Source organism: Erythrolamprus reginae, chromosome 2 (genome assembly GCF_031021105.1).
Source record: "Erythrolamprus reginae isolate rEryReg1 chromosome 2, rEryReg1.hap1, whole genome shotgun sequence".
NCBI lineage: Eukaryota > Metazoa > Chordata > Lepidosauria > Squamata > Dipsadidae > Erythrolamprus > Erythrolamprus reginae.
The window spans coordinates 183,795,623-183,819,232 of record NC_091951.1 but is presented as its reverse complement, the minus strand read 5'-3'; the positions used below and the strand labels follow the sequence as shown (position 1 = coordinate 183,819,232).

The 23,610-nt window shown below is 42.7% G+C and overlaps 1 protein-coding gene across 2 annotated transcripts in view; it reads right to left on the bottom strand.

Moving 5' to 3' along the window:
• Positions 1-21,227, bottom strand: part of SLC11A2 (solute carrier family 11 member 2) — a 93,013-nt gene extending 71,786 nt beyond the window's left edge. Inside the window, exons 1-2 of one of the 2 annotated variants that reach the window (XM_070740722.1) lie at positions 21,055-21,227; positions 8,533-8,616 (exon numbers count right to left, since the gene is read on the bottom strand). In XM_070740722.1, coding sequence (XP_070596823.1) covers positions 8,533-8,616; positions 21,055-21,091 — 121 coding nt within the window. In that variant the 5' untranslated portion in view covers positions 21,092-21,227. Of the gene's footprint in view, positions 1-8,532; positions 8,617-20,270; positions 20,359-21,054 lie in introns of those variants that run through there. The other variant, XM_070740723.1, reaches the window with a different exon arrangement.
• Between the last annotated feature and the right edge of the window lie 2,383 nt (positions 21,228-23,610).

Genomic DNA, 23,610 nt, shown 5'->3' with positions numbered 1-23,610 from the left:
GAGTACCCTTCTGCTGAAGGCAGCGTCCGCTGAGGCGTAAGAGTCAATCTTGTAGTGCCTGATGAAGGAATTTGGCGAGGCCCAAGTGGCTGCTTTGCAGACCTCCTCCAACGGGGCTTGAGTCGCCCAAGCGGCCGAGGTGGCTGCGCTCCTGGTGGAATGCGCTGTGATGTTCTTTGGAACTGAGAGGGAGGCCAACTCGTAGGCCTTAGAGATAGTCCCTCTGATCCAACGGCCTATCACTGTTGAAGACACTTTGGCACCCATGACTCTGGGGTGATAGGCTATAAAAAGTGCTTCCGACCTCCGAAAGGGTCCTGTGCGTTGGATATAGATCCTCAGCGCTCTAATGAGGTCCAGGGTGTGCCATCTAATTGCCAAGGGATGGTCCCGTTGGAGGCAGAAGGAAGGTAAGACAATATCCTGGGTTCTGTGGAACATGGAACTGACCTTGGGTAAGAAGGTGGGGTCCAGTCGTAAGACTACCTTGTCCTGATGAAATTGGCAGAGGTCCTGCCTGATTGAAAGGGCAGCCAACTCCGAAATGCGTCGGGCAGAGGTAATTGCCACCAGGAATGCTACCTTAAAGGATAGGTACCTGAGGGACGCAGATTTTAGGGGTTCGTAGGGTGCCTGCGTGAGGGAATGGAGAACCCGTGGCAAATCCCAGGATGGATATCTGTGGACCTTAGAAGGTCTGAGGTTGGCTATACCCTTGAGGAATTCCTGAACTTCTGGAAAGGAACGGAGAGGCTGTCTGCGGGGCCCTGCTAGGACAGATGAAATGGCCGCCAGATGACGACGGAGAGTACTGGTGGAAAGGCCTTGATGGAAACCTTGCATAAGGAAGGAAATGATCCTGTGTATGGGAATGCACAGGGGAGAGAGACCCTCCTGTAGACACCACTGGTGAAACTTGGACCATGTATGGTCGTAGATTCGATTGGTCGAACCTCTTCTGGCCTTTAAGATGACCTCCACTGTGTCGGGGTCGTGGCCACGCAGTTCTAAGTCTCTCCTGATAACAGCCAGGCGGTGAGGTGGAACCACTCCGGGTCTGGATGGAATGAGGCCCCCTGCCGTAGCATATCCCCCGAAACGGGGAGTCGCCAGGGGTCCTGGACAGACAGCTGTTGGAGATCCGCGAACCAGGGCCGGCGGGGCCAATGAGGGGCGATTAGGATTACTCGGGCCCTCTCGGTGAGGACCTTGTGAATCACGTCCGGGAGAATTGGAATTGGAGGGAATGCATACAGGAGTCCTGGGGGCCAGGGGCTCCTGAGGGCATTGGTTGCTTCTGCTCCCGGGGATGGGAACCTGGAGAAGAATCGAGGGAGTTGGGCATTCGCTTCGGTCGCAAAGACATCCAGCACTGGAAGGCCGAATCTGAGGCTGATTTGATGGAACAGGTCTTGATGTAGATTCCACTCTCCTGGATCTATCGTTGCTCGAGAGAGCCAATCCGCCTGGACGTTGAGGCTCCCCGAGATGTGATCGGCTAGGAGCGACTGAAGGTGTTTTTCTGCCCAAAGGCCTAACTTGAGGGCCTCCCTCATGAGAGCCTTGGATCTCGTGCCCCCCTGTCTGCAGATGTGGCTTTTTGTGGCTATGTTGTCGGTGAGTATGAGAACGTGCCGGTTGGGGATGCGAGGCTTGAACTGTTTTAGAGCCAGGGAGACGGCTCTTAACTCTAGCCAATTGATTGGCCTGGAAGCTTCCTCCGGTGACCACGTGCCCTGGGCTATCATCCCCTGGGCATGGGCGCCCCATCCTGATAGACTGGCATCTGTGGTAATGACGAATTGGTCCGGGGACCTGAAAGGGGATCCTTTGTCCATGGCCGGAGACATCCACCACCTGAGAGATCTGCGAACCATCGATGGAATGGCAATGCGACGACTTGAGTTGCTGAGCCCCGATCTCTGAAAGGATAATAGAAGCCACTGTAGTTCCCTGGCATGGAGACGAGCCCAGGGAATGATGCCTATGCACGACACCATTTTACCCAGAAGGGAGGACAAGGTGACTATGGAGACTGATTGCAGGGGTAAAATGTGAGAAATCAACTCCCCTATATTATGTTTCCTCTCAGGAGAAAGGAAAACTTGGGATGATTCTGAATTAATGATAGATCCCAGATGCAATATGGAAGTAGAAGGCTGAAGGTGGCTTTTATCAAAGTTAATAGAAAAGCCATGGGTCTGTAAAACTGACATGGTGACAGAAAGGTTTACCTTTACTTCCTCTAGAGAATTTCCATGAACTAAAATGTCATCTAAATAACATAAAATGTGGATGGGCTTGGCCCGGATATAGGCCGCCAAGGACCCCAAAAGCTTTGTGAAGACTCTAGGGGCCGAGGAGAGACCAAATGGCATAGCCCTATACTGGAAATGTCTGCCCTGGAAAGAGAAACGTAAGAATTTTCTGTGGCATTTGGCAATGGGGATATGGAGATAGGCCTCAGTGAGGTCTAAGGAAGCCATGAAGTCCCCCGGATGAATAGCTGCTAAAATAGATGAAAGGGAATGCATCTTGAACTTTCTGTATTTGATGAATAAATTCAGCCTTTTGAGGTCCAAGATAGCTCTCCAACCTCCGGAGGTCTTAGGGACCATAAAGAGGATGGAGTAAAAACCCCGGCCTCTCTGACCGGAGGGGACCGGCTGGATGGCTCTAATGGATAATAAATGGGAGATGGCTTCCTCCATCCGGGAATGAGCAGAGGGAGAACTGGGAGAAGGGCAGGAAATAAAACGTTTGGGGGGGGGAGAAATAAACTCTAAAAGGAGACCTTTTTGAACTGTATCAATGACCCAGGGGTCCTTGGAAGATTGGCGCCAGCTAGAGGAGAAGTAGGCCAGGCGCCCCCCTATGGGGACCGAAGGGGAATTACCATCTGGGCTTTTTAGAAGCCCTGTTAGAGGACGCTCCTCTCTGGTAGCGGTATCCCTTACCCCTGGGGTTCCTACCTTGGGAACGAAAACGAGGGGAGTACTGACCTGGATTCCTCTGGTAAGTGGGCGCCTGATCTTGTTGGCGCCCCGGACGACGAAAGGACTGCGTTTTAGTGGTCTTTTTGGTAGTCGGGCCCAATACTTTTTTCTTGTCCGTGGTTTCAGTTAGGAGTGGGTCTAGGAGATCTCCAAATAGGAGGTCGCGTTTTAATGGACCTAAGGCTAACTGCCACTTCTGACGTACTCCTGCCTGCCATGGGCGAAGCCATAGGAGTCTTCTGGCCGTTGTGGAGGCCGCAATGGACTTGGCTGCGAATCTGGTGGATTGCAGTGTGGCATCAGCCACGTATTGGGCGGCCGCAAATACCTTGTTGAAGTCCTGTTGACCTCTTAAGTCATCGGGAGGAATATGTTGTTGAAGCTGACGAAGCCATAGGAGCATGGCTCTAGAAAAAAAGGAAGCAGATGCGGAGCTTTTAATAGCCCAGGAATCTGCGGTGAACCCTCTCTTGAGCATCTGTTCAATCCTCTTGTCCTCTGGACGAAGAACCTCTTCTGCTTCGCCTGGAACTGCAGCCGCAGAGTGTAGGGTTTTTACCGGTTCATCAGGCTTAGGGCAGGATAAGAGATCCTCATAAGAGGGGGATAATTTATACAATCTTTTGTCTTTGGTGGTGGGGTTAAGCCCTGATGCTGGAAACTCCCACTGTTTAAGCAAAGCATCTTTAAACAATTTTGGCATAGGGATTACCTCGTTATCCTCTTGTTCCTCTGTGAAGTAGGGTAAGTTCTCCTCCGGAGGGTCAGTGGAGGTAGTCGCCTGCTTCTCTTGTGCCGCTAGCCCTGTGGAAACTCTAGCCTTGAGAAGGAGAGATTTCAACAATTGAGAGGGAAAAATAGTAACTGGAGAAGGAACCTTGATTTGGGATTCCTCATCGTCCGAGAGGCCTTGACATGGATCCTCATCCTCTTCCATATCCTGATCATAATCATCCTGAGAAGAATCTGATTCTTCCTGAATAGGAGCTCTGACTGTTGAAGGAGAATTCAAGGGACGGAGGGGACGAGGAGGAGGAAGAGGTAAAGAGGGCACATTGATGGCAGAGAGCTTGGCATCAATGGCTTTGGACAACACAGAGAAAATGGATTGGAACTCTGGAGGGAGGCTAGAAATATCAGCAGGAGTGACAGAAGAATCTCTGATGGCCTGAGAGGATCCTGGCTGGGAAGATTCTTCAACGATATCTGGTTCCTCTGGACCTAAGCCCCATAGATTAGGTTGGGGTCTGTCTAGGTTTGGCTCATCCAGAGACAACACAGTGACACCAGAGAGAGGCAGGATAGGAGCCTCTGGGGGGTCAAGACTGCTGAGCACTTGGGCCTGCACTTTCAAGCGTTTAGCAGATTTATCATGAATTTTTTGTAGGGCTTGGTCCCTTCTCTTCTCAGCCTTGGTGGTTCTGGTCAAGGGACGGGCTATGGCAGAAGAGGGGGCCGAGGCCTGGGGGATACTGGTTATCTCATCACCTGTAGGCCTGGCCTCTCTGGGACCCTGAGTGGTGCCTCTCTTGGGAAAGGAAGCCATAGTCTGACAATTTACAGAAGACAAGGCTAGAGCCAAAAGAAATCTGATTTATAAGGGGGAGAAGAATTCCAAGCTTTCCCAAGAGGAGTGGGATCTTGCTCCTAGGCCTCGGAGCTGCTGCGACTTGAGAGCAATCTGGGCAAACCCAGAGTTCGTGTTCCCAAATACAGCGTGGCCAGCCTCCCTAAACTTCAATTAAAGTAACCAAGGCACCCTGGTTGGAGGACTGGCCGGTGGAGAATTAAGCCTGAGCGTCTCAAAGCCCACTCCAAAGATCCGGGCGGTGGACTGAAGCACCAACGGCCGGCAGGAGGCCAACACGAGGTACTAAATTACAGGGCGCGAAGGCCTTCGCGCCAAAAACGAAACCGTTCCGTAAAAGTTTTAAAAGAAACGGCCGGCTAAGTCCAGGAGACTGAGAGGGAAGCGTCTCACACCGCGGGAGGTAAAGCCCTTAAAAGATAATAAATAGACTTGCCTAATGACCTCCAGGCCGAAGGATTGTAAATAACCCAAAACGGCAGCAGGAATAGCCAGCGGCGAGAGGAGCCGCGGGAGGCTAAACCGCTACTTCTCCCCTGAGAGAAAAGCCGAGCCGCCGATGGCTGGCGTTAATTAGCAAGTCTCGAAATTCAATAGAAAGGATTTCTTACTGTTTGGAAGGATAGAATCGAAGGGAAGGTGTTAGTGATGAACGAGCTATTCACATATACTCCGCTGGATGCGAGAACTGAGCGAATTCTGGGGAAGGGGCGGATCCAGCAAGGTTTTTTAACACTAGGCTCAGTTCCACCGGATTGGACATGAGCAACCCATGTGACTGCTGGACCCGCTCCTTCAGTACGGAGAAATGGGGGGCAAGAACCTCAACCGTCTTGATTAGCAACGGCAATCATTGCTCAACGGGGGTCGTAATTGAAGGACTAACTGTACTGACACCAGAATTTAAAAAGCAGCATTGTGGTATCCTGCTGCAAGCTTTGCCCTTTCTGGGCTTCAAACGTTTCAATGTATATCGAAGAGTAGCAGGTCTGGGGTTGCAAGGCAGCACTGGTTTCTTTCAGTCTAAACTCCCCCCCAAAACCCCTACACCACCACCCCAGTTCTGCTGTGCTTTCCAGAAACCCCCAACAGGTAAAGCTGCAATTGTACAGTCACTCTCATCTTTCTTACGAGAGACACAGGGGCTTATCAGAATGAAGATAGCGCCATTGTGACTAGTAGCAACTGGCAGCATCGTCACCCACCTATGAGTCAAAATGCTTTTTTAAAGCCATCTAAACCAGAGCAGAAAAATCTCTACTTTGGTTATGCACTTTGGTGTGAATCATTTTGGATCACAAAACAAAATAGAAATGGTGATACTGTCAATGAATAAATTATGCGGACTATAATTTTGATTCTCTTGACATTTGGTCCAAAGTGAAGGACTTTTAATGGATGGGATCTTTAGTCCCTTCAAATAATGTCCTAGAACTTGATTTCTTTTCATTTTTTTTCTTTGTCCCCTCCGCCCCCCAAAATTGTTCAAACCTTAAGCAAATTTCTTTTGAAAACAGTTAAGTATATGAAAGTTATCCAGGTCACACTTTTGGTTTATTATTTGTATATCTTTTAATTGTTAAGACATAGCTGGTTTCATGTGGGTATTCAATGCAGCTTCTTTTCCATATCATTCATGTAGTCTGTCATTTTTGATTCTACTTTAAACAATCTTGTTTTTGCCAGATAAAACTTTTATTTTCCATAGCAACTTAGTAAAATTGGGACAAGACACCTAGTTTAAATATTACCATTTGGACCTTTTAAATCCAAACTTTTTAATAATCCTGGACATCAACCTTATTTAACTTTCTCTGACACATCTGAACATCACAGACAAAACCAGTCTTAGCCAAAATCAGCCTTAGCCTCGAGTATGTCTTAAGAATGTAGACTTTATAGCCTGAATAACACTATTCCTGGCCATAATGTTACTTCAAGATAAAGTTTTAAAAAACGTTCACTAGCATGGATTGGGAGCTGGTGATAGCCTGATTGTAGAGCCATAACAATTATCTTGCAGAATATTGCTGGGTGGTTTAACAACTTGGCAGATAACAAATTTCTCTCCCAGTTCGAGATAGTTCATTTATGGGAAACCCTAGTTAATGAGAATGAGTCACTTTGGAAGAAATAGAACAATCAGCAGCAATGTCTCCTGTTTTTCTCTTTTAATGACCCTGTAATCCCTTGCATCGGGGTAGAGTCGGAGTGACTGAATGGAACTGAGCATTTACTGGCCAGATGCCCTTCCTGACACCTACATGGAGTTCACAGCAGATATATTCTCTCTGTGTACAAAGAGAGTAATATTGCTACTACCTAGGATCCAATTCACATGCGGTGGAATCAGAATGTCTATATTTTATGTTAAATATTCTGTTGCTGCAGTTGGATAGCCTTTCACTAATTTTTCTCATTTTCATATTTATGTTAGTGCAAACTAAAACAGAAATCTACACCCACTTTTTTTGGAAGAAAGTCCCCTTAACTCGAAGGACTATCCATTTATAAAGACATATAGTATTTGTGCAGTTCATACTTTGCACACATAAAGCTATAGGTCTCTCTTTCAAAGCACTTACAGCTAAGGAATATATTGGAGGAAGATTATTTCCAAATTCTTTTATCCAATGATAAACAAAGAAAGTAAGCATCTTTCATAAATGTTGTAACTGTAACCAAACATTCATGTTTCATCATGGACATAAATAAAGGCATGGTACACTGAGCTGCCCTTACATGTTAGCTTTTTATTATAATGTAAATTCTTTTGGGAAATCTCATGAGCCAGAGAGCAATATAGAATGAGTAGAAAGCAAAATATAGTGCCGCACTTAATATTTGTCTAAATCCAAGAGCCATTTCAGATGGCACAGTGATGCAAACTGAGTGACATTTTTTTGTTTTGGGAAAAGGTTCTGGGGGAGGTTGTGCAGATAGGCCTTATTTTTCAAATGCAGTGATACCTTGTCTTACAAACTTAATTGGTTCTGGGACAAGGTTCTTAAGGTGAAAAGTTTGTAAGACGAAACAATGTTTCCCATAGGAATCAATGGAAAAGCGATTAATGCGTGCAAGCCCAAAAGTCACCCCTTTTGCCAGCCGAAGCGCCCGTTTTTGCGCTGCTGGGATCCCCCTGAGGCTCCCCTCCATGGGAAACTCCACCTCTGGACTTCCGTTGCCAGCAAAGCGCCCGTTTCTGCGCTGCTGGGATTCCCCTACTGGGATTTCCCTTAACATCACAAAAACATGGAAGTTCGGAGGTGGGGTTTCCCATGGAGGGGAGCCTCAGGGGAATCCCAGCAGTGCAAAAACAGGTGCTTCACTGGCAACGGAAGTCCGGAGGCGGGGCGTCCCAGCGGCAGTGGTGGGTTTGTAAGGTGAAAATAGTTTGTAAGAAGAGGCAAAAAAAATCTTAAACCCCGGGTTTGTATCTCGAAAAGTTTGTATGATGAGGTTATGATGAGGTGTTTCTAAGATGAGGTATCACTGTAATGTGAAGACAATCATTGTAGAACTTGCGGTAGTTCTTTTCATGGCTTTCTGCCTCAAAATGGTAAGAAATCATGCCACAATTTTTACCAAATAATGGTCAGATGAGGTTATGGACGTCACCCAAACAGGGCCTGGGGCTCTGTATGTGACCCTCTTAAAAGGGTCACATACAAGGGATAACAGGCCATTCCATAAATGCTGTAAAGAACAGTAGACATTCAGCTATAGCAGTGTTTCCCAACCTTGGCAACTTGAATATATCTAGACTTCAACTCCCAGAATTCCCCAGCCAGCATTCGCTGGCTGGGGAATTCTGGGAGTTGAAGTCCAAATAGCTTCAAGTGGCCAAGGTTGGGAAACACTGAGCTATAGAAGAGAAATATTTGAGCCACTCTTTCTGAAAAGCAACCAAGTTGGTTAAAAGAGATGCAAATTAAATGACTGATTTACCATACAGTGCTTCCCTTTCCTTGCCAGGCGTCATGGTTGGAGAGTTCTCTCCAGAGTTGGGATCTTTAGAACCGGTCACAGTAGCTGCAAAAGAGAATAAAAAGACATTAAATCCATATTTAGGGTAAAGTCGCAGGAGCCATGCTACAGACCCAGAATTTTGCCTTCAAGCTGCAGCAGAGAAAAGCACTACAGTGGGGATCCTGCTCGATTTTTATGGTATAGGGTTTGACTCATTCTCATGACTCATGTAGAACTAAGGATTATTTCTTGCCCAACTATGAGAAGTACTTCCCAAAAATACCACCAGAGACAAAAGTGCAGTTTCTTGAATGGTGATTTATAGAATTTATTATGATCATACATAAACATAAATCCAAGAGATAAGCAGACATCTGGCCGCCATCAAAATGGTTTTTTTTAGAAACTGAAACATCTGGTTCAAGTAAAACTTTTATCCTGCAGCAAAAGTTTCTCTCTCTGCAAAGGCAAAAAAAAGAGGCAACCTGAGGGGGAAAGGGGGAGGGGGTTAAACACACACACACACACACAGGCAAATGGATAATGGGTTTTCAAAGTTAATGAATAATTCCTAGAAGCTTTGCCTATATTTTATGTTCGTATCCTAAAGAAAGAATGCAATCAACCACTGCTATAATGTAAAATATGGCCATAACTTCTGGCCTGTATTGTATTAAAATGTAGTGGTTCAGGAAATGTTGAAACTATCCTGTTTTTTTTAAGGGGCGGGGAAGCAGCAGGGTGGAATTGAAAAATATGATCTTTCTTTTATTATTTTTAAAGCTTGAATGACCCAAAAGCATTTATTTTATAACAGTTACCTTACTAGGTTACATGGTGTGCTACAAAGCAATCATGTGCATGTTTTCTCAGAGGACTCTGGCTATTTGGGACAGGCAATTCTAAGATTACGCTCCCCTCCCTAGCAAAGATATAACTCTTTTATGAGCGACTACAGCATATACAATGACCCACAAAGACCAACAACCATTTGCTTTTCTGTTGTTTTCTGGTTTTAATTTCTTGTTGGCCTCCCAGTTTCTGTAGTCAGATAGGCCAATGTTGGCTGGCGGGATCATGAGGGAGGGCCTTCTCTCTGGTGGCTCCGGCTCTATGGAATCAACCCCCCTCTATGGATCTCCCCCACTGAGATCCATACGATCCCCACCATCCTGGCCTTCCGAAAGGCTGTGAAAACATGGCTTTTCCGGCAGGCCTGCAACTGGTGAACAGTTCCATCCTGTCCCAGCTGAATGGATGAATGTTTTAATATTAAGAGTTTCTTAAAATTGTTTTACTGTTCTTATATTGCTGTTTGTCTCCCAGAGTCTGTAAGGAATTGGACAGTCTATAAGTCCCAATAATAAAATAATAAATAAATAATACGTTTTCCTACTGGATTCCTCAGGGAGAACGATTCCAAGACCAAATTTTTCTTAACCCAAAGCTTGACAAAATATCTAGCCTGACAAAATGAACTTTTAACTCTTTTCAAATGATCTGTTTGCTCTTCATTAATATTTCCCCAGAACAAAGCATACCTCTGGCCTGCCACAACCCTGATGAATATGGAGTGAGTGTTTCTTGGAGACAAGAGGAAACTAACAGAAGATGTGTTTAGTTTTCTGTGTTAGTATTAATGGGGATCTCACACTAAACCTTGCCAAGGCAGCATGTGACTTTCAATTAAGATTTCTTGATTTTATTACCATGGTTGAAAAACTTTAACTCAGGGTGTGAAACCCTCCCCACTCCTAAAGAATGAAATATTTTGGGGGATATTAAGAGGAAGAATATTACATTTCCCCAAAGGAGAAATGGAGAAACATATTCTTAAAGGCAGAAAGCAGCCCTAGTCTTCCTGCCATCAGAAGTTTGAAGAGGCTGTTTTGGGGGATGGAGATTTTGTATCCCATCAGAAAGACTGGGCCAATCGATTCACAGGCAAAGAGCAAACAGAGACTCCAATTAAACAACACAATTATGCAAATTGACAACATTAGCTCAAATAGACACCTAGGTTTTGCATTTCCCCTTTTGCCTGAAGAGCCAGCCATCATGACCCCATAGGAATCCACTGAAATATTAAAGGACGCCTTCTTACACAGCAGCAGGCATCTCAATCACAAAGCCCCCCAAAATATATAAATGTATCCCAACCTTATTTGGTCAGCCATCCCAGAAACATGCTGTCGACACTAAAGTTTCTGGCATCCAAATAAACAGAGACCTTCTTTCCGTGTGGCCTGCCTCCATTTTATTTCCAGAGTCTTTTTCTCAGCTTGGAACCAGATTATTCTTCCAACATCAATTTCCAAAATTACTCAGTAGAGTGGATAGTGAACTAATTATCTGCACCACTTTTGATACTCTTCAAGTTTTGTTTAAGGTCAGTCCAAACCAGAAGTTGAGAAGTCTTACGCTACTATAGGACAGATTCAAGCAACTGCTTAGGAAGGTCTAAAATGTTAGCAAAATATTTATTAACTTGACCTAAGGAACAACCACAATTATTATTTAACATATCGCATTGTCACCTTATGGAAAGGTAATTGTCACCATAACATTCCTTAGTTTAAAGATGCAGTTTGATTTAGGTAGACTTGAGTCACTATTCCCATTCCCTTTCTGGCTGCTCCAGAAATCAAATTAAATGTGGAAAATGATTAAAAACAGGCTATGTTGTTTCCAGGATACTTTAAAAAAAAAAGAGGTGGGGAGTTTGTGATAGGGATAAGAGAAAGGGTGTAAATAAAAAATTCTTGGCATTAATAGAGGATCAAAAACCAGTATAATAGTTTAAATACATTTTTTGGAGTATCACAGAAGCTGTCCACAGTAGTGACAGACTGGGATGGCCTAGGAATTCAATAAATAAATTTAGTGCTTTTCAACATTGGCAACTTTAAGGGTGTTTGAACTTCTGGCTGGGGAATTCAGGAAGTTGAAGTCCATGCATCTTAAAGTTGGCAAGTAAGTAAAAACTTTGAAACCTTTCCTTACATAATTTCTAATTCTGACCACTTAGGTGCATCTCTTTCCAACTCAACCGTATCCTTTTATAAATTAGGCCAATCAGAAAGGTACACGAGCCCCAAGCAGTAATGACAGCATAGATCTGTACAAAGATAGTATTGCACAATATTGATTCTTTTAAAAACTGGAATTTTTATTTTAGACTTCTTTTCTGAAAATGCTACTACGGTATGTTGTTTTTTAATTTCCCTCTGAATTTGACAATTTTATTGAGCAACCCATAACTCTAAAATCTCTTTCCTAAGTTCCTAATACTATCAATGAAATACAAGCAAGAGCTCAGAAGGCATTCTTTGTCTAGCGACATATGAGCAAGTGGCACACTGTTAGACGTGCCACTTTACACATCTGACTGGCACAAATTTTAGCTACCTTAGAAAACCCTCTATAAAGTTGAGTGCAGTTAAAAGGAGTGGAAAATTATGAGCCATAAAGCTGTCTAAAGATTACTGTTCTTTAAATTTGTTACCCAGGATTATTCTTGTGCATATACAAAGGTTATACATGCACAAGAAGCACCATCTTGCAAATGACAATGATTATGTATCTACCCTCGTTGACCGGTTCACAGTACATTATGCATGGATGTGATTTTCATTCCTGTAACTCAAAATTAATTGAAGAAGCTTGGGCACAGAAGCCAGTGATCTGTGGAAAGCATCAAAAGCCTGTGTGCTATCACAAAACTATAGGTTTCACCCCACCCCACCAAAAAAAAAAAAATTTCCATACTGACTATCACAGAAAAGAAAGGAACAGCATACCTACTTATAGAAAGCAAATACAAGCGGGAAAACAGACAACTGGCCTTGACCTTTGTTTTTTGTTTTTAAAGGAAAAGAGGCAATTACATTTTGTCTGAATTGTCTTCCCAAAAAAAGCACACAATCATGAATGATCTGACATGAGTTCTTTATATATATGCCTTTGTTTAATCCAGTCCTTCTCAAATAGTGGGGCGCCCCTCCTGGAGGGAGCACGAAGCAATGCAGGAAGGTGCGTGTGACCCCGGGGAACATGCATAGTCCCTCTTTATTGATTTCCCCGGAGGGGAGTGCTTTCCCAGTTGCATGCTGCTCAGAGCCCGGAAGAGAAGGCAGGGGCAGCAGCGTGGGTTCTTATTTGCAGTAGGCGCCGCAGTAGCCATGATCGACAGGGCAAACCTGCTGCTGGACAAGGAGGAACATCCTCTGCAGCTGGCTGCAAATGGCACCTTAAAGCCTCCTTCTACACCATTCACTGTGAGTGCCCGGCAGAGGCGACGCTTATGGGCTAGGCCAGTGACCCCAAAACACCGGCTTGATTAAGCTGGCCTGGCCCCATGTCAAAAGAGGGCCCTAACCACGGTAGCCTATGCTTGCCTAACTGAAAACAGGCTCTACTGAGTTCAGTGTAACTTATTCCCAGGTAAGTGGGTAAAGCAGCCTTCCCCAGCCAATAGTTTGCTTGTAGCTTATAATAAGTAAAATTATAAATATTAACACTAAAAATCCACTGGGGCCCAAATCAGAGGCGGGGGCGCATGAAATACTTACTTCTTCCTAGGGAGGTGACGTAACAAAATAATTGAGAAGCATGGGTTTAACCATTCCTACCAATCTAGCATACAGGTTAGAGGGTATTAGAAATTTAATAAGGATAAGGCAGCTTTGGTTCTGACCCTTCTGCCTCTCCCAAGTTAACAATTCTCAACTCCAGTCCTGAGCTATAAGGGTTGCCGCTGTAAGATAGAATGTGGTCTGTGCATATCATTCCAAATGTAATTTTTATTTTATTTATTATTTAGATTTGTATGCCGCCCCTCTCCGCAGACTCCCACTGAATTCAATCATTTAACTTATTTCAAAAGTTAAGTGGCTTAAACTTTTAAAAAGTTTTACTAAAGGTAGAAACTTTAGATAGCAATCATTAAAATGCTTAAATTGGAACTTGTTATTGAATTCAGCAGAGTGACACGCTCTTTACACACAGACCATTCCAAAGAACGAATGTCACACATCTACTGGAACAAGCTATAATACGAAACACACATCTGCTGAACATTAAAAACATAAATCAACTGAAGGAAAAATGTTCATTGTAGCAGTAAAATGTAAACCCATCACTGTCAACCTTTGCAAGCTTGATTATACAGTATCAACTCTCAATCTTCTGAATCTAGCCAAATACAACATTATGCTCTTAACCGAACATATTCCTTTGAGATAAGTATGATCAGCTATGCACATTCTCTGCTCTTTTAATTATATAACAAAGTCTTCATTTAATGGCTGTATTGTTTAGCAACCATTTGCAGTTATGGCAGAGATTAAAAAAGTAACTTTACAATCAATTTTTGCCCACACAACCTTCATAGGTCTGTAAAGCAGTAGTAAGATTTTAAGCACACTAATGGTTTCAATTCACTTCACTTAATGACCAAGTTTCTACTCCCAACTGTTTTCACTAAATGAGGACTTGCTCTACTCAATCTTCTCTGCAGCATGTAGTCTAAACTGAAAATAATTTAAAAGTTTGCTTAAATGGGCTTCTAACACAGCACAATTAAAACTGTCATATTTTCCACTCCCTAACCTATACACGCATATGTAGTGAGTGGAATTTTATATTCGAGTTTATAGAGACCAATATTGTCAATAGTACCTATAAAGAAAGTTACATAGAAACATAGAAACATAGAAGACTGACGGCAGAAAAAGACCTCATGATCCATCTAGTCTGCCCTTATACTATTTTCTGTATTTTATGTTAGGATGGATATATGTTTATCCCAGGCATGTTTAAATTCAGTTATGGATTTATCTACCACGTCTGCTGGAAGTTTGTTCCAAGGATCTACTACTAACAAGGGAGAGAAGATGGGGAAGATCCTTTAAAATTAAAACATAACCTTTGCTGAATGGCTTGTAATTTTTTAGAAAATGCTATTTGTGCAAAACATTTAAAACGCTTCCTCAGCTACTCAAAAATTAAATGTTGCTGTCTATCACATCTACTTACATGTTAAAGTGTGATTTCTTTTTGGGAGAGAAAACAGATCTCACATGTATAGGCCACAATAGGTTTGGCAAACTTACTAAAAAGATAGACAGTCAAATCCACTTGTGAGCTGAGCCAGCAAATGCTGATTAGGTATTATTGACTCCTCAGATAAAACCAGCCCCATGGCACACCACAACATGGAAACAAACAATTCTTATATAAAAACAGTTGTTGCCTCTTTGTTTGAAATAAAAGCTCAAATTGCTTAACAAGCTAGCTTTTCTAATTCTACAGGTGAAGACAAACAATTTGAGTCTAAAACAGTGGCCCCCAGCCTTTTGGGTACTAGGCATTGGTTCTGTGGAAAGAGGTTTTACCATGGACCAGAGGGAGTGTGATTTTATGTGCTGCCTGCATCCCACAAATGGGGCTTCACTTGTTTGCACAGCCCAGTTTCTGGCATGCCATGGACTGCTGCTGGTCCCTGGACCATGGATTGGGAACCCCTGGTGTAAAAGATCTAGAAGACATCAAATTAGAGAAAGATGTGCGAAAGGCTTGCATATAGTAAATGGGTGGTGAGCAGTGATTCTCCAGACACTGCTGAATTGCAAATATTCCCAGGATCCTGTGTTTTCATGATCAATGATAAGCCATGGTGGGAGGTGGGAATATTGAAAGAGATCATTTGCAATGCTGTTTAACTAAAAAAAAAACACTTGAAGTGGAACACTATAACATTTATAAGTTTTTTCCAGATGGTTAAGTAAATTATAACTCCTGGTGATTTATAAGGCTTAAAACAAACAATATCACAGTAAGAAAACAAAATGCACCTGGAAACAGGTGTTTTGTAATCAGTGTTTCCTAGTGGCAAGAGTATTAGGATAAGTGTCACCTTTGTGCAATAGAAACAATATACGGTAGTTGCTTCTCATTTAGAATCCCCTTGTGTTGCAGTAATTCAAAATATTGACTAGTGATTTGCTGGTTTCTCAATATTAGACAAGATTCAACTTCAACTTTGAAAGAAAAATGCAATTGAATTGTTCAACTTTGAAGTGAATGAGAAAGACGAGATGGCACCATGATGCTACAGCCAGCCAACCAATCGTTTACACCCAGTCGGTTTGAACTGCTACATGAAGGGGACAAAATATCCACCTTGATGCTCTCCATACAATTTGGATTGTCTCTCCTAAGAGAGAGCCAAAGTCTGTACTGGCTAGATATTTGGAGTACTACAGTCCCCAATATACATAGAGGGCACCAGATTGGGGAAAGCTCAGTGGTCAGCTGAATCTTTCTTTCTTTCTTTCTTTCTTTCTTTCTTTCTTTCTTTCTTTCTTTCTTTCTTTCTTTCTTTCTTTCTTTCTTTCTTTCTTTCTTTCTTGGATTTGTATGCCACCACTCTCCACAGACTCGGGGCGGCTAACAACAGTAATAAAACAGCATATAACAATAATCCAATACGTACTAAAAACAGTTAAAAACCCATTATTATAAAAACCAATCATACATACAGACAGACATACCATGCATAAAATTGTAAAGGCCTAGGGCAAAACATGGCAAGGATCCTTCTGTGGAAAATGTTAAGACATATAGCATTACTGATTGCAGGTACATCTGTAACATATCAAATATTAAATGCAACCTAATGCCCTCATCACCTCATGGCTTGATTACTGCAATGCTCTCTACATGGGGCTACCTTTAAAGGTAGCCCAAAATGCAGCCGCGCGAGCAGTCATGGGTCTGCCTAGATACACCCATGTCTCACCATCACTCCGTGAACTGCATTGGCTACCGATTGGTTTCTGAATGCAATTTAAAGTGTTGATTATGATCTATAAAGCCCTACATGGCTTAGGATCACATTACTTACATGACCACATACTGCCTCATGTAATCCAGCACCAGTTAGAGCTCACAGAGTCGGCCTTCTCTGGGTCCTGTCAGCTAAGTAATGCCGGACCCGGGGAAGAGCCTTCTCTGTGGCAGCTCCAACCCTCTGGAATCAGCTCCCCCTGGAGATTCATGCAGCCCCCACTCTCCTGGCCTTTTATAAGGCTTTTAAAACACACCTCTGCTGACAGGCTTGGTGCCGTTGAGCATTGCCTCATGCTCTGGTCGATGCTATGAAGATTGATAGTGAACGAGTGTTAGTCTAAAGTTTTTGTATAGGGGTTTTTACACTTGGTTTTACACTGTTTTATTGAGTTTCTCTGATGTGTATTATTATTATTATTATTATTATTATTATTATTATTATTATTATTATTAATTAGATTTGTATGCCGCCCGTCTCCGAAGACTCGGGCCGGCTCACAGCACATGATATAAAACAGTAAATACAAAGACAAATCTAATTAATTAAAAACTGCATAAGCTAAAAACCTGATATATTAAAAATCAATCAAACAAATTCAAATCACAGTCATACATCACATTTATTGGCCAGGGGGCCAAGATCTAATTACCCCAAGCCTGGCGACATAAGTGAGTCTTAAGACTCTTGCTTTGTATTGTATACAATATATTGTATTGATTTTGCTATGTAAGCCACCCTGAGTCCACAGGAGAAGGCCAGCCTAGAAATCCAATAAATAAACCAATAAATAAAATAAGTCTATTGATCCCTAAACAGGCTGGGATTACTGGGTTTAAAATTTGCCTGTTCCCTTGTGACATTACCTTGTCATAAAGATATGAGCTCTGCTATGTGCAAATACTTTGTTTGGTTTGGGCTGAGTATGCTCATGGAATTAAAGGGCTGGAAAGGGCCAGAGGCTGTTGAGTCTGACCTTTTACTCAGGGCAGAGCATCCCAGACCAAAAGCATGCTCTCTGCAGCTTCATCCAAAGGATTAATACTTGCCACCATTTTATTTATTTCTCAATTGGCTCTGGATTGGAAATAAAAACACACCACCCCCTAAAAAAAGATTATGAATTTGATGAGAAAACACTGATTAGAGTACTACTTTTGAGGAAACCCACCCCCTCCCAATATATCCAATTGGCAATCATGCCATTCATCTCACTATCTTGCTAATTAGCATGTCATAGAGTGTTTTGTCAAATGTTTGGAGTCAAGGTATATTGTATTGACAACTCTTCCACAATTTAATAAGAATGGAACCCAATCAAAGATTGCCTTTGTGGGGTAGGTTTTATTTTATTTATTAAACAAATTTATAAAGCTGTCCACTCACACGTGGTGATTCCAGGTGGCTTACAACTTTTTTTAAAAAAATCAAAAATCCACAACCTAAAACCCCTAAACTCCCGGCCCAATGACAAACAGGTTTGGTGAGTGTCTGACCTAAGGGCATAAAGTGAGGTTTATACTGGAACAGGGATCTGAAGTTGGGTCTTTTTAACTCTATCCTAATATTCCAACCTCTGCACCATGCATAGCTTTCAACACGTTCCAACAACAATTTTATCATAGCCAGCAGCCTATATGAATTTTCACAGAACAGCAGCCAGGCAGATAGTATGCAATTCTCGGTACTCACTAAACCTGGATGCATCCAACGTTTATTGCTAACATCTTGGTATACTTGCAATGTCAAGTCTTCAGGGCTGTTTTGAGAATTTTGTTTGCAATCGTGGTGAATAGTATAAATTTTGTCTTATTTAAAAGAGACAATTGAGAAACGAAGCTCCTGCTCACAATCCCAGAATTTAAATTTCACTTGAGATATAGTCCTCATAATGGAGGAGGGTAACACAGTCCAAGGATCAGAGCTTTTTCCCGCCTGGGTTCTTATGTTTCATCTTACCCCATACAATTATTGCTCAGGGATAATTGTAAGGGAACTACCAGTAATTATATTTCAACGCTGCCTGTTAGAACAGACACAAAAAATAACTCCATCAGAGTACCTGGCTACCACAACCACATAGAAATAGACCTATCGCAAAACCACTTTGCAAAGTGAAATTTTAACACATACATCATCATTCCCTTTTGGATTATTTATCCAACAAACTCACTTTGCATTTTATACCCAACAGGGGTTATTATCAAATATTTCTAGGAGACTTGCAAAGCAGGGTCCAAAAGTTATTATCTTTGTCTGCTTGTCCTAGGCACTTGATATTCAAACGGAAATTGCCTCCTTTTACCAAACTTTAGGTTTTAGCTGTTGAGTGAGAAAGAGCCTTATATATAAGACCTGTCAGATTGATTCCTAAGAGATAGACAGATTCCGGGTCCAATCAGGACTATCTTTATATACCCTGGAATAAATTGCATTGCAACAATGACTTGTATCCAGATGTATAAGATTTGTATTGAGTCGCAGAACATCATCTACAAACATCCTAAATCTCTTTCCCAGAGTGCTGTGTCTTCCTAGCTGACTATAAAACCTGCAATGGATCCCCTTGCCAACTGCTTTGTTGCCTAGGAATATTGGTCAAGAACCTGGAATAGAGCCATACTAAAGAAGGGTTAATTTACACGTCATTTTCAACAGAGCAGGAAACATTTTCTCCGGTCATAGTGCCCCGCAGTTTTATTTAACTTGGGAAAAGCTTCTTTCAACCCTTCCTCCATAGAAAAATATATCCCTTATACAGGTCTTGCCTGGCAAACTCCAGTCCAATCTGATCATCTTCCCTTTTCTAATGGGGTGAATTGGGGGGGGGGGGGAGAAGAAGTCAGGCAAAAGTCTTGACCTTCTCTTCAAATAGATCAGTAATCTACATTGCTCCTTTTGTCACTGCTCCCTTTGGGAGATAATTACATTAGCCATTGGGAACACACAGCCAGGGGAAGAGTAATTTTCCCAAGTTTTAGGAGGACATACAAAGAAGACGTCTTGTGTGTGAAAGGTGACCCTGATCATTTCCACAAAGAACAGATAAAGGAACTTCAAAAAAACAACAACCCAAAGACAATTTCCTTGTGTGTCCAGTCACACCTGGCCAATAAAATTCTATTCTCTTCTATTCTATTCTAAGCAGCTGGGGAAAAATAACAGGCAATACAGAACTTCTTTTCACCTTCCACAATAATTCCTCCTCCTTTTAAAGAGTTTTATCCGAAATGGGATAACTGAGCCACACAAGACAAAGATGTGATCCTGCTCACTATTAGAGGGTCAACCAGTCCCACTACCCAGGGGTGAGATTGCGTTTTGAAAACCTCATCCGCTTATATCCAGCAAATACGGGGATGTTTATAATATTAGCAACACACTCCTTCAGAGCAGGGGTCTCGAACCTTGGCCACTTTAAGTCTAGAGCAGTGTTTCCCAACCTTGGCAACTTGAAGTTATTTGGACTTCAACTCCCAGAATTCCCCAGCCAGCATTCGGCCACTTTAAGCCTGGAGGACTTCAACGGGAATTCTGGGAGTTGATGTCCAAATATCTTCAAGTTGCCAAGGTTGGGAAACACTGGCCTAGAGGACTTCAACTCCCAGAATTCCCGTTGAAGTCCTCCAGACTTAAAGTGGCCACGGTTGGGGACTACTGCTTTAGAGGTCTTACTCTGTCCTTTGCATTCAAGCCCCTCTTGATTCTTTTTACATTGCAAGCACCATAAGACAGCCCTGTCTTTCCCCATCATGCCGGCAATGCCGATTCGCCCACTCAGCCGCCCCCCTCTCATCTGCAAAAGAACCACTGCTTCATTCGTCCGTTCGTTCTTTAACGGAAAGGCAGACAGCCGCTGCCACCTCACCTCAATCAAAGACGCCCCGCCGGCAGCCACGCGCGCCCCATTTCCCCAGTCCGGGACAGCAACTTGGCCCCGCCCTCTGTGTGCTCTACGAGCCAGAAAGAAGACAGAGGGGCTCAAAGAAAGAAGGCACAGCGCCTCCTAGTGCAACTCCGCCACAGGGACAGTTCAAGGAGCGCGGGAAGCTCCAGCAACTTAGCGCCCTCCCAATGTTTGGGATACTGTATTTTCAACTCTTTTTTTTTTTAATGCAATGTAAGTTAACTTCCAGTTTCTCAGTTACAGACAAGGTTACATTTTTAGAAAAATTTGCTTTGTTATTTTCTACACATTATTATCTGATCTCCAACCAGTGAATTACCAGAAGCACGTTACCAAAAAGACCATGTCCTAATATTTAACTCTGGGTCAGAGGAGCCACAAGAGGCAGGAGCTGTTAAATACAAAGAAACATGGATCAACATGTGAAAAAATTGTTAGCCGCTCTGAGTCCGTTTCGGAATGAGTGGCATATAAATACAATAAAGGAAGGAAGGAAGGAAGGAAGGAAGGAAGGAAGGAAGGAAGGAAGGAAGGAAGGAAGGAAGGAAGGAAGGAAGGAAGGAAGGAAGGAAGAAATTTTTAAAAGAAGGCGTGCAGAAGGTTGCTTAGAGTAACTGAACTAAGCTAAATATCATAGTAAAAGCAGATCAACCAAACAAAACTAATAATACCGCCCACTTACTACCAGTGCTATTTCATTTTAAGTTCCTATTTGTTTGCAACCCAAGCAACTATTAATACATACCCAATTCACAGTTCTCTGGGCAATGTTTTAGAGACATTATGCCCAAAGGACATTAGCTCTTGAAGACAGCTCTGGGAGAAAGGACAATCCCACATATATATTGCTGGATAGATATATTTATACACTCCTAATGACTTAGGGTTGGCTTTCTCAGCAATATGCAAGTTCATTACAAAAGCTAAGGTATAATTGGTCCCTTTAAAGTAAGGGACCTACCTTAGCTTTTGCTTCTTTTTTTAAAGATATAGCACCACAATTGCTAGCATGGACAAGTAATCCTGAAAATAATTATTCATATGACTCACAATTAATGGAGAATTAATTAGGCACACGAAACCTTGATCTTAAATCTCTTCACCCATTAAAGATCCTGGCCTAAGGTGTGACAGGATTGTTCTGAGCAAATTAGTGATATGGAAGAATTTAAACAGTCATTTGTGAAAATTAAAGTACAGTAGCTTTTCAAAGTATCATAATATATCATGAACTCTGCCCTAAACCAGGTATGTTTTTAGTGAGATATCAAAGCATGGCACCCTGGCATATTTTCCACCGTTGGCATATTTACTACGTCACATTTTCCATTCCATTGTTATGTGCAACCCAGATTAGCACCTTAAGTCAATCAATACAATATAATATATATGACAAATCAATACTGATTTGAATTATCATGAAGATTAGATTGATCAATGAGCTGACACTTTGAAATCTATCCTGGTTTCCATTCATGATAAAAAGGGGCTGAGTATACAATACCACAACAACCTATCACCGAACAACAAAACGTCCGTATGCATAGGTGTCATATGTAGGCAGAGCGATAAATTATAGACTGCCTATCATAATTCTTGCAGTATGCAATATACATGTAAAGCAATACAAATACAAATAATGCAAAATGCAGACATCCAGAAATATAACACAGAATCCTCACAAAGCAACTATAGGTAGTCCTTGACTTATAGCAGTTCATTTAGTGACCATTCAAAGTGATAACAGCACTGAAAAATGTGACTTACGGCCATTTTCCACAACCTTTGCAGCATCTCCATATTCCTATGATCAAAATTCAGATGCTTGGCAACTGCTTCACAGGATTTATAAGAGGATAATGATATTAATTGAAATATAAAATAACAGAATAACATAGTGGGAAGGGACCTTATTCTGCCCCAGCACCAAGCACCAAGCACCAGCACCAAATAATTACACAATAAGTTGTCTTGGGTGACATCTTTGAAAAAAAATCAGGCGCTCAGGCATGAAAATGTATCTATCTATCTATCTATCTATCTATCTATCTATCTATCTATCTATCTATCTATCTATCTATCTATTTAGACTTCTATGCCACCCAGTCCCGAAGGGACTTCCACTCAGACATTATACTTTTCTGCCCACACCGGAAAAAAATTAGAGCGAGCATTGGTCCCAGTATGTTTTTGCTTCTGCACATGCACAGGGAGCAAAGTTTCATGAGGAGATGCATGCACGCATGAGATTTTGTCAATTTTTTGCTTCTGCGTATGCATGGAAGCAAAAAAAAAAGGCTGAAATCTCACGCATGGACGCATCCCCTCGCGAGATTTTGCTTCCTGTGCATGCATAGAAGCAAAAACATGCTGGAATGCATGCGCAGGCCAGAGATTTGACTCTGTGTGTGAAGCGCACCAGTAGCAGCAGTAACTGCAATCCACCCCTGCCCTATACCCGTGATGGTGAACTTATAGCATGCGTCCCAGAGGTGACATGCAAAGCCCTCTGTCAGCACATGCGCTATCACTGGTTGCTCTTCTGGTTTCCGGCATGTGCATGCATGCCAGACAGCTGATCTTTATAGAGCCCCAGAAACCCGAAGACCAGTGCACACACATGCACACTAGTTTTCAGGTTTCCAGTGCTCCAACACACATGAAGATCAGCAGGCCAGCAAGCATACATGTGCTGGAAATCTGAAGACTAGCTGGCCTGCGCACATACGCATGCCGGAAACTACCGTTTTCCCGAAAATAAGACATACCCCGAAAGTAAGGCATGTCAGAGTTTTTGCAGAATTTGCTAATATAAGGCACCCCCCGAAAATAAGGCGTAGTCAAGTTTACATACAGTACGGTGGAAAAACATACGGTACCATTCAAAGCTGTTCATAGCAGTACCGTAATAATGTGGCGTCCCCTGCTGGCCCCTTCCATCGCTTTGTACCGTCCAGTACAGCAGACACAGTCTGCTGCGGTCTCACCGCCATTACAGTCTCCACTACAGTGCGTAGACTGTAGTTCCTCTGGTGGCCGGAAGCTGCAATAGCGGGAGTATACTGTTGTACCATATAAGTGCCGTCGTTTGTGTGTGTGGGTGCCATACTGGCAGGTACCGTACAGTAATCAGTGTACCGTATGGTACACTTTCTTTGGGGGTGTCAGCTTTTCTGCCTGTGAATTTTTCTTATTTGAGAAATATAAGGCACCCCCCGAAAATAAGACGTAGCACAACTTTTGGAGCAAAAATTAATATAAGACAGTGTCTTATTTTCGGGGAAACACGGTAGGTGGCTAA